At 41.7% G+C, this 12,231-nt stretch overlaps 1 protein-coding gene across 3 annotated transcripts in view; it reads right to left on the bottom strand.

Moving 5' to 3' along the window:
• Positions 1-12,231, bottom strand: part of LOC129670009 (ras-related protein Rab-27A) — a 105,704-nt gene that overhangs the window by 81,882 nt on the left and 11,591 nt on the right. For all 3 annotated transcript variants that reach the window (XM_055598401.1, XM_055598403.1, XM_055598408.1), the window contains 3 exons: positions 11,815-11,891; positions 9,902-10,097; positions 5,519-5,770 (listed from right to left, as the gene is read on the bottom strand). In XM_055598401.1, the coding sequence (XP_055454376.1) occupies positions 5,519-5,770; positions 9,902-10,097; positions 11,815-11,891 (525 nt within the window). The remainder of the gene's footprint in view (positions 1-5,518; positions 5,771-9,901; positions 10,098-11,814; positions 11,892-12,231) is intronic.

The following is a 12,231-nucleotide window of genomic DNA, read 5'->3' as shown; positions in this document are numbered from 1 at the left end:
TTTTTTTTTTTTTTTTTTTTTTTTTTTTTTTTTTTTTTTTTTGGTGAGACAGTCTCTTTTCTTTTGTTTTTTGCTTGTTTGTTTTTGAGACAGAGTTTCTCTGTGTAGCCATGGCTGTCCTGGACTCACTTTGTAGACCAGGCTGGCCTTGAACTCAGAGATCAGTCTGCCTCTGCCTCCCAGAGTGCTGGGATGACAGGTGTGTGCCACCATGCCCAACAAAACACTCTCCTGTAGTCCAGGCTGGACTCAAACTTAGTATGAAGCCAAGGAGAAGCATGAATTTCTCCCTCTGCCCCTACCTTTAGGGTGGTAAAGAAGTCCTAGTTTTTATGTTGCACCAAGATTTGAACCCAGGGCCTTGCATGCACTAGGCTAACACTCTACAAACAGAGCCACATCCCTTCTATTTCTTAAATGATGAGATTATTTTTTAAAAAAGAACACATGCACTATTTATGGGAGTGAGGGGTACATGCATGCCATGACACAAAAGCAGAGGTCAAGACAGCTTATAAGAATTGGACCCCTCCTTCCCCATGTGGCTCTCAGGGATCAACTCAGGGCATTAGTCTTGGAAGTAAACAATCCTACTGAACCATCCTGCAGGCCCTCAAAGCCAAATCTTTTAAGAATTCTGCAATAGGGCAGGGGCTATTTCTCAACAGAAGAACCTTCTACAAAGGTTACCACCCAGTACCAGGACAGTTCCTTCATTTGACCTTAAATTCAAAACATTCTTTTGCATGCTCCTTCTACTACGTGTGTCATGCGTAAGAAAACACAACAATAAGATGGACTCAGTGGCACACGCCTGTAATTTCAGCACTCGGGGAGGCTGAGACAGATGGATTTCTGTGAGTTCAAGTCCAGCCTGGTCTACAGAGCGAGTCCAGGACAGCCAAGGCTACACAGAGAAACCCTGTCTCAAAAAAATCAAAAAGAAAGAAGGAGGAAAGAAAGGAAAGAAAAGGAAGGAAGGAAAGAATGAAAGCACACATGCACGCACACCAAGAAACCTAAAAACATCTGACGACTAAAGGGCAGACCACTACATGCAGAAGTTTAAACATAGGGTGCAACCATTAATCCTTTTTAATTCTTCTACAGGTCCTGAAACCCACTTTTGAGCATCACTTAATACAGGAATGGGGATTCAGTTCAGTGGTGAGGGCTTAGCACAGCACCCTGCTACCTGACTGTCTAGAGGGATTCCTCCCCCAGGAAAGGGTCTACTTCAAATGTGAAGCAGCTTACACACTTTCTAAGTTTTGAGACTACCAAAATCCACTCTGGAAGCCCGAGTGCCCTCACTGAACTAAGCTCTTCATGCTTCCTTCACTCTCACCCAAGGCCTTCAGCACCAGCATATGGTTTATGAAACCCATAGCAGGTCTAGCTGACCTCTAGATTTTTGTATTTCTATCTTTTTTTTTTTTTTTTTTTTTTTTTTTTTTACTATTTTCAGTTGCTCAATGAATTAAACTGTCCCACACAGTTAATATCCTGCATTGTCCACTTTTAGAAACACCTTTTTTTTTTTTTCCTATAATCTAGGCACTGTTTGTTACTGTTCCAAAGTTTCAGTTGCTGAAATGGTCTACTTTCCCTCCTGCCTGTCATAAGCTTAGTAAAAGCCCATTCAAGGATGACTTAGGAAGCTTATGTAGCCACAGACTCTAACCCTCTTTATGCTGTGTAACTTCCAAGCTAGCTACAGTTATGTAACAGGACGGTCTGGTGCTCTCTATTTGATTGTTAATGATTTCCTTCCGAGGTTTGCTTGATGTCTTTTACAAACAGACACCCACATACCCCAAAATGACATTTGTAATCCTTGCCTCCAAGTTACCCCTACATACCTGGGCAGGGCAGAGTGAGGTAGGTGTGGCCAAAGTTCTCAGGCTTTGATGATGGGAGGGTCATAGGAAGGAGAGACAGGTAAGACAGGAGGAAGAAGCAGAGCCGCCACGGGATAGTAAAAGAATCACGTGGGCGGGGAGAGTGGACTCTGAGACTGATGTGGAGGAGTGGTCCAGATGCAGAATACAAGCACTTATGGAGACAGGACGGGGAAGTAGCCAGATAGGCATGACTAGAGCAAATGGCATGGGATGTAGGGCTGAGGGGTAACATGAACGGTTATGGGGTCAATATACCATAAGCCCCAAGTAAAATATCTAAAATCCAGCAGGTGTCTGTGGCTTTTGCTGATATGGCAGGGGGCTAATAATAACTGCCTAATAATTATAGGTTTTAATAATAAACCTTACTAGCTATAAGCATTTTTACTTTCTACCACACTGTTACATGCTCAGAAGAGCTGGAGAGCCTGCCAACACCTTCCACTTTCTGAGTATGGAGCCAAGAAGAACACTTCAAACATGTATTAGTATCAGCTTTCATGTAGATTTTTATCTCCTGTGCTATTTTTTATCTTTTTCTAAAAGTTCAGATGCACTTTTAGACCCTAAGTCAGGCCAAACAGCTAGAGTACACTGTATCACTATCCTTTGCTTTCTTCTAGAATCTACAGGAAACCCCACAGTTACAGAGCCAAGGCTGGTGTGTTCTGAGGAGGCCATCTCTACCCTGTGGCTGCTTATGGCTACAGATACTGGAGAACGGCTCTTGGTATGGAGCTCACTGCCCAGCACAGGATGAAGTCCTGTCGTGTGAGTAAGAATGCTGAAGGTCACTGGGCTCAGGGCTTAGATTTACATGTAGACTCGTTTCATATGCTGCATCACCCAGGGTTCCCATGCTGTGATAACGAGAATATGGAAATGCACAAGAAGGAAGGTAATGTGTTAATTTTGTTAAAGCCAGCAAACACACAATTCCTTGGTTTTAAAAAAGACAGTTCTAAACTGTACTTTCTACAAAATATTCCAAAATCATGCATTGTGAGATTTTGGTGCAGTCTGTATTGACATTGAAGTTAATATCCAAGTCTTGGCTTTTAGTAAGAAAAGATTTTAGACCTTTTTCCTTGTTTCCTTCATGTTTACCTGCAGGAGGCAAAAATACATTCAAAAACATTGATACATTTACTTCACTGTTGGAAAGAACTATTGAAATAGAAAGCTGAAATGTAGGTTATATAGACCAAGAAAAGGAATAAATCTACAACTAGTTTATATAGGCAAACTAAGATTGTCAAGTTTCCAGTCACAGTGGTGTAGACCTTTAGTGCAACCCTTGGGTGGTAGAGGCAGATGGAGCTCTGTGAGCCTGAATCAGCCTGATCTACATCATGAGCTCTAGGCCACCCAGAGCTACACACTGAGTCCAGGACAGCCTGGGCTATATAAAGAGACCTCGTTTCAGACAAGTTCACAACAAGAATTGTGAGACTTTTTTTTTTTTTTTTTTTTTTTTTTTTTTTGAGATACGGTTTCTCTGTGTAGCCTTGGTTGTCCTGGACTTGCTATGTAGACCAAGCTGGCCTTGAACTCATGGTGATCTGCCTGCCTCTGCCTCCCTGAGTGCTGGGATTATAGTGTGTGCCACAACGCCCAGCTGACATTTATTTCTAAAGTATACCATACCCCTCTGGCCAGGACTGGTAGCACAGGTCTGTAATCTTGGCACTCACTTACAGCTGAGTCAGATCATGAGTCAGAGTTCAGCCTAGGCTACATAGTAAAACTCTTGCTTCAAGAACAAAAATAAAAATAATAAAAATAAACTTAACTATCCCACAAAATCCACAAGAACAGAGTAGGACAGTCTTCAAACTGTATAGGCACAGACCTTGTGCTGGCAACACGCTAAGAAAGGAGGCTGCTGTGTGAGGCTGGAGACCTGGGTTTGAGTCCCAGAATCTGCATAAGGGTACAGAAGAGAACTCCAGACATGTCTTCTGACCTAAACTTATGTGACAGCGTATGTACCCGCTTACACACATACATACATGAACAAACGCACACAGTGGCTAAAACTTCTTAAAAAAAATACAGAACTTAAGTAAGTAATTCAACACTGAGATTTTTCTTTCTTTTTTCAAGACGGGGCTTAGCTGTCCTGGAACTCTAGAGATCCACCTGTCTCTGCCTCCTGCATGCTGGGATTACAGGCGAGTGCCACCACTGTTTGTCCTACCAGTGAGATTCTTAAATGAAAAATAGCACCATAAAGAACTTTTCTCATCTAAGGAGACATTTAAAGGCTTTGAATGCTGATTATCATAAATAAACATTACAAAATAAATACAAAAGTATAAAGCAAAACTTCAAGATGAAAACGTTCTGGATGAAACAGAAAGGCAGAAATGGATGTCACAAAATGACTCCTGCATCCAACCTCAAGCATATCTAGATTTTCCTGTGGAGGGCTATGCCATGACAGCTTCCCCAGGCAGGACTCACATCTGCCCAACATCTGACTGTTCAGAATGACCACACTAACAAAATCATAATTCATGGCTGAGTTTCAGAAAAAAGATATTCATTGTACATAAACTATCTACAAGTCACTTATCTAATAAAATAGTTTACTAGAGACCAAATAAAAAGATGAGCAATAATTACTGAAATATTTCAAATGTAATGTTTTTTTTTGTTTTTTTGAGAAAGTATTACATACTATATAACCCAGACTGTCCTTCCACTCTTGGTAACTTTCTTGCTTGTCTCTCCACGGCTGGGATTATAGATGTGAACCATATCCCGTCTACAGCAAATGTGACTATTTTGATGGAATTTAAATACTATGCAACAAATATAAAAATCTGCCTCAAGGTAGAACCCAGGGTTTCTTAAGTTGTGAGTCTTGTATCTAGGTTTTCTATATGCTTCCTACATATAACTGCAGATTTTTATTTTATTTTAAACAGGGTCTCAGTATGTGGCTGGCTAGCCTGGAGTGGAATCTGTAAACCAGTCTGGCCTCAAACTCAAAACCCTCTTGCCTGCTTCCGGGACTAAAGGCATGCCCTTTAGTCCATGCCCATCATCATCAGATTTTTTTTAATGCCTGTTTCACCTGCACATAGGTCTGTATGCTATGTGCATGCAGTGTCCTAAAAGGTTGGAAGAGGGTGCTAGATCCTTTGCGGATAAAATTACATGATTATGAAACAGGTGCCATATGGGTTGGACACAGGAAATTGAACCTATGGCCTCAGGAAGAACAGCCAGTAGCCAGTGCTCTAAACTGAGTTCAGATTTTTAATTTTCAAATCTTCTTTAAAAAAGAAAAGCCACAAATATGTATGTTAATAAGGTCTTATTTATACTTGAGAGTCTGATGGAGGAAGATTACATACAGGCTGAAGACCAGCCTGATCTTGTCTCAAAAAATAAAAAAGTTAATGTCTTGTTTCGGGACAGGGTCTGGCTATGTTGCCCAGGCTAATGGCAAACTCCTAAGATCCAGCAATTCTCTACTTCTGCCTCCTGAGTAAAGTAGCTGACTATAGGCACAGGCCACAATAGCCAACACTGACCTTTCTGTGCCGTCTTGCCTTGCTGCTGTATGAATGTGGCTTCTGCACAAGGTGTTTCCGAACACTTACCATAGAAATGTCCAAATCCCATGCTGACAGCGATCACCAAGGCCAGGATAACACACTTGTTGAGACCACCACTAAAGTGGCGTTTCCTCGGCTCCTTGGAGAGCTCATCTTCTGCTTCAGCGAGTGGCAGCTCCTCAGACTCTGAGACAGAAATGGTCTTCTTCCTGTTGCGGCGGCGGCGTGGGACAGGGCTGGGCTCATGGCTGGTGTCATCACTACTGGATTCCTCATCACTAGGCTGAGATGAAAAGACTATTTTAAAAAGAAAAATGTTGACATTTAAGTAAACAGTTTCAGAAAAGCCTTGCCAATAAATATGACATAATAATCAATGCTATCCTTACCTACCCTTTTACATGAGAAAGCCAAAGAGAAACACAAACAAGAACATGCTGTTCATTTACCAACATCAAACCAAACAGACCGACTGTAGTCTAAAAACTGCTACACCCTGCCTGCACCCTGACAGTCTCCTTATGTAGCTCTTTAAAGCTCTACCCTTCCCCACCTTACTGTCTAGAACAGTTACTCATTTCTTCAGTCTAGTTCAGTCTAGAAGCAGAAAGAAGTATTTTAGTAAAAAAAAAAAACAAAAAAAAACAAAACAAAAAAAAAAAAAAAAAACAGAAACCGTCTCTGTGTTCAGTTTCACATCTACCTGAAGGGACAGGAAGTGTGTAAGTACTTTCTCTTACAATAAATACATCTCCAAGGTCCCTATCTTCCTATCCCACCAAGCAGGTCCAAAGCACCACAGTTCAACCCGGGTTCCAGAGGTCAGATGAGCCCTTCCCTTCCACTGCCACTCTCACCAGAAGGTTGTTGATTTTACCCTCTAGTAAATATGTCAGCATGAGGAAGCGACACAACAGCTATCCCTGATGCTAAGGCCCAGTCTGGTGCTGCTCCTTCATGGAAAGAATACTAAAGAAAAAAACGAAGAAGGAAAAACTGCACAGAAAGTCTCCAGTCGAGGAACAATCCCTTGAAAATATTACTCAAGGGGCTGGAGAAATGGCTCAGCGGTTAAGAGCACTGTCTACTCTTCCAGAGGTCCTGAGTTCAATTCCCAGCAACCACATGGTGGCTCACAACCATCTACACCCTCTACTGCCCTCTTAGAGCACTAATATGCATAAAAGAAATAAATAAAATCTTAAAAAAAGAAAATATTTTTCTTTTGCACATGTCACTTCCTAATTCCATTCATGTTTCAACCAATTACCTACAAGAACACTGGTAATAATCCCTACATGCCAGTTAGAAGATAAAATGTGAATTGAACTTAACACGGCGCTCCAAAATAGCACACGCTCATGCACCAAAAATGCCAGTCTTTCAGAAAACAGGCTGTTCATGCCACAGGAAAGCTTGCTCTACATCAGGCAATGCTTTCTAAAGATCAAGCGTGGAAAATTTAGTTCATGTTCACATGACAACACAGAGACACTGCCACTGAATGAACACATAGGCTAATGCTTAGTGACATGGGAGTCGCTGAGGGGTCGCTGTGTTGTGTCCCTCATGCCCAGCATGTGTCTGCTTATTCTTAATCACTAGTTTTTCCAAGATGCCATCATCTCAGCTGTGAGGTAATTGCTCAGATAAAGAGAAGGACAGGAAGACTTAAGCCAAGCATTGCATAATATAAAGGCACCCAGATCCTGGCTGGAGTATTGAAGTCATGCTTTCTGACAGAATGGCAGTAAGTAAAGATAAGAGCAAACCTTTCTCCAAATCTTAAAAATGTCTCCAAACCTACAATATGTATTGCCTTCATATATATGAACAAACCACCCTGTAGATATTAACAGTCATCAAACTCCCTAATGCTTCCAGCTTTAACTCATAATATGTAATGGTGGAAATATGTGGATTTCTAAACTTCCTGTACAGGGCAATTTGGCCCACAGTCCAAGCAGCAAGCAATGCAGAGACATGCAATAAACTCAGCCAGCCTGTTTATGGCTCTCTGGGATCAGGACTCTCCAAAGCACTCAGCATTTCAATAGTAAATGTGACTGGCCCAGCTTGAGAAGCTGCTCAGTGTCAGGCACGCACGCCACCTTGGAGAGCGAGCTGGCTAGGAACACGAAGTTTCAGCTGGTCATCCCATCCCCTTATGCATTCAGGAATCTTCCAGAGCTTCTCCCACCACCTTTCTTTTGTGAATAAATAGGGGGAAAAAAGATGTATAAAGCTTCATTATAAATAATAAAGGAAAAAACTGAAAATACAACTTTCATCAGTTACACTGTTATCTTTGTGAGATTAAAATCCAATGACCATCTCTTTAGAAAGATACACAACACGAATGTCCTTCGCCTTCTGGGGAGAAAGGTTGGTCAATGGAAGGCAGTAGTTTTCTTAAGCAAACAAAAGCTGCATACCTATTAGAACTATACAAAAACATGAAGCTGAAAAGCTGTAAGGATAAAAAGGAATAAGAGAAAAGAACGAAATAACTGAGAAAATAAATTGTCCAACGATGCCTGGCTGTAGAGCATTATCAGTGTTGCCCAAAATTTAGCATTATTTTCAAACATTTTCTTTATACAAGCAGTTTTGATGGGGTGGATTACAATAGGTTAAAAAAGTAAAGTGGGCATAGCCACATCCACCTTTGATCCCAGCACTCTAGGACAAGCCAATCTTCATGAGTTTGAGGCCACCCTGACCTCTAACGAATTCCAGGCTAGCCAGGGATACAGGTGACAGATCCTGACTAAAATTACAAACCAACCAACCAACAACAACAACAACAAAAAAAAAAAAACTTAATATTTCTGCTAACTAATTCTGAAACACTGTCAGATCTTTCCAAGAGGAAATGAAGTCAGACTCCTGGGACTGCAGGTTCAGGTCCCCACAGCAGGGGTCCTGCTCTGTCACTAAGCCCTCTGGTGACACTCCTACCCCCCCATCTTAAGACGGAGGTGAAGACAACAAATGGATAAGCAAACAGATCAAAAGGGGAAAACTATCTGAACATGATGGAAATTCTAAAATCAAAACCATATACGTATCAGGCGCTGCCCTGCCGAGCCCAAGGAACCTGAGCACGCTGAGGGGAGGAAGGCTTGAGCCTGGGGTATTGAATTCTAAGGTCAACTGTAACAACTGTGTGTAAATACAGCCATCCATCTGTATCTCAGACTCAACAAAGGATGGATTCAAAATATTCAAAAAAATTCCTTCTGCTCTGAACACATACTTCTTATTGTCATTCCCTAATAAGTTCCTAGCACTCGTGTGTTACATGTGAATTACTGTTATATGTGGACAGAGGATGTGGATATTTTTTAAACATAATCCCAGGAAGACTGTAACAAATCCAAGGCTAGCCAAGGCTACACAGTGAGGTGTGGGCTCAAGAGAAAGATCCTATCTCAGAACAAACCAAAATGAAAATTAAAAAAAGCCAAGAAACACAATGTGGCATTTTATTACTTTATAATGGAATGAGAAATGTCATTGTTTGATTCTGACTGCCAAATGTATTAAAAGAATGGATTAATCAAGTATTAAAAGAATGGGAAAACAGGAGCTTATCTGAACTAGATTCTATATACTCGTTTTTTGATCTAATTAGGAAATGATTAAAACTGCAGTTCTAAATGAAGTCATAAGACTCCATAATCCATCTTTAAGTTATTATCACTGTGGATTAATTAATACCTGAGTTAGTTACAAGTTTCTTTTTAAACATTTTTCTAGAAACTTTATGTCTAAGTATTTTGTGTCCCATTGAAAGATACTACATATTAAAAAACTGAGGTTAAAAACTGTGGAAGTAGCCAAGCAGTGGTGGCACAGGTCTTTAAACCCAGAACTCAGGAAGCAGAGGCAGGTGGATCACTGTGAGTTTGAGGTCAACCTCATCTACAGAGCAAGATCCAAGACAGCCAGGGCCATACAGAGAAACCCTGTCTTGAAAAAACAAAAATAAAATAAACCGAGAAAGCTGGGAATGGTAGCATATGCCTATAGAACAGCTGCCAAGTCTGAGGCAAAGCCTGAGCTACATAGTGAATACAAAACCTGCCAGAGTTACAGAGCTAGACCCACTGTACCTCAATCAATCCGTCAATCAGGTGTTAAAAGACAAATGCTTTTAGGACCTGAGACTTGAACATACTGAATGTGGCTGGGTGCTTACCTCACATGTATGTGCAATATCTGGGGTTCAGTCCCCATCCCCCCACACACACACAGAGTAATGTATCAAAGAAAGAACACTAAGCTGAGCCATAAAGGCCAGGAAGACACTGTAACAAATTTTGCCAAGATTTTCTTGAGTTTCAGAGAAACCGTTTAAAGAGCTGAGTTGGAACAGGCCACTAACTAAGAGCCCAGAGGTTCACTGCCGCCACAGCTCCATACCGGGTTCTGGCGGGCAGAAGGTGTACTGGCTGCTGGAGGAAGAACCCATGTTAAAGTCGTCGGAGCCGGGCGCTTCTTTAATAACCTCCTGGTTCCCCATTTCTTCCAGCTTAGGTGGTTCAAGTGTAACAATGTCAGAATCGTCACTGGTAGTTCCGAAATAGACATTGTCTTCAGGGGAAATTACTTCCTCCACCTACAGAACCAAATAAGACAGGCAGTAAGCTCAGTAATTTTGAATCTTAAATTTTCTTCACAGTTCAAAATATATGACACATAGTTTCATTCTTTTTCTCTTCTCTTCCCTTCCCTGTTTTACAATGCTGGGATGGCGCCCAGGGCCTTGTGTACGCTGTGCTTTGGGCCTACTGCTGAACATCTCCCCTTGACCTTAATGACAGGATTTCCATCCAACAATAAAGGGTTAGGCAATCACAGGCTCACTTTCTTTAGGTTGGAGAACTTGAAAGTCATCCACAACGCTAAGAATTAGGAGACTACTGTCTCCTTCCGCTGTGCTTCAGAAACTGAAGAGACCACTCACCCCGCTCCACGACCACAGGCACCAAGAGTTCACTTACTTCACCAGTCCCATGAGTTTACTCGCACAAAATACTACATCCAGGGAGTATGTGATAGACTCATTAAACTGAGCTGGCTCAACAGCTATGCTAGGGGCTACAGTCTGTATATATCCCCTAAAATTCACTAAAACTCAGGCTGGCACACGCCTGTAATCCCAGCACTTAGGTTGACCTCTGTGAGTTGGAAGCCAGCCTGGTCTACATACTGAGTTCCAGGACAGCCAGGGCTGTGTAAAAAGACCCTGGCCAAGGGGGAACACCACCAACAACAAAACCCCTGAAAACTCAATCAGCTCTGGGGAGATGAGGAGGATGCTGTTTGAAGAGGCACAAAGCACAATGACATCTGGCCATTTCCTTCCTCTGCCCTCCAAGGATATTACAAAAGGTACAATCATAAAGGAGGGAACAATCACACACACCAAACCAGTTATGAGAGCCTTCATCTTGGACTTCACAGCTTCCAAAAATAAACTTTTTAATAACTTCCTTGGCAGCGAGTACCTCTTTACCTGTTGAACCATGTCATCAACACTGAAGATTTATTTATGTATGTGGGGAGGAGCATGTATCTATTTAAGTCCAAACACATGTCTATATGTGCAAAAGTCACAAGAGGGTATCAGATCCCTGGAGCTGTAATGACAAATGTTTGCAGGACACTAGGCTTATTCCATGTGTGGTGAGATCTGAACTCAGGTCCTCATGACTGAGTAGAAAGCACTCTTAACCACTGAGTCATATCTCCAGGCCCTTCTAGAAAGAAATTATTCTTTATGTCACCCAATCTTAGTACCAAGGGACTAAAATACCATGGAAAGATTATCCAGCCAAGTAGCTTCATTCAAAAGACAACTCCAACAGACAAAATTAATTTGTTATCAAATGTAAAAGCTAACCTTCAGCCAGGTGCAATGGTGCATGCTTTTAATCCCAGCACTTGGGTGGCAGAGTAAGGCAGATCTCTGTGAATTATGAGGCTGGCCTGGTCTACAGAGTGAGTTCCAGGACAGCTGGGGCTAAACAGAAAAACCCTGTCTCAAAAAAACCAATAGTTTAAAGTATTCTTAATAGTTAAGTAGATTAAACTGTTAAGAATACTGACTCATCTGGTCACAGTGGGGCTGTGAGGTGACCTAAGGGCAGGTTCTTTCCCATTGTCCTGTTCTAAAACCCAGTAGAAGTTAACTTTAACCTTTAAGTTAACTTTAACCTTTAAACTGATGTTTTTCACTGAATTTCTTTATAATTTAGGTAGGATCAGGATGCTCATCTACAAACAGGAGCTCAGTGCTTATCAAACATCCATGGAACAAAATGAAACTTTACCTCAATCACTGGCTTGGTTTCTTCCACTGAGGACAACATGGTTTCTCCCACTGCCGACGTGCTGTTTACGCTGCTTTCTGGTATGAACCAAAATCAAATACCATTATTTCTTTTGCTGAAAACACTTTCCTTGTGTCACCTACGCATCATCAGCCCCTCTGTTCTTGCTAACAAATTTCAACTGCATCTAAGTGCTAGGGGACAGTTTCATACAGGGAATGTAACTCATTAAGGGCTCTCAGGTGTCAGCAGCCTTCTAACTATTCTCAATCACTTGCTGGCCGACTTCCCGAAAGTCCACAGAACATCTAGGACAAGACCATTCCAATAGCAATCAAGGATGAAACCCTCCATCTCCAGAAACAGAAACACACACACACACACACACACACACACACACACACACACACACACACA

This window comes from Psammomys obesus, unplaced genomic scaffold (genome assembly GCF_907164565.1).
Source record: "Psammomys obesus unplaced genomic scaffold, mPsaObe1.curated_primary_1811, whole genome shotgun sequence".
NCBI classification, from domain to species: domain Eukaryota; kingdom Metazoa; phylum Chordata; class Mammalia; order Rodentia; family Muridae; genus Psammomys; species Psammomys obesus.
Note: the sequence above shows the minus strand (reverse complement) of the source record. Positions and strands in the feature narration are given on the sequence as shown.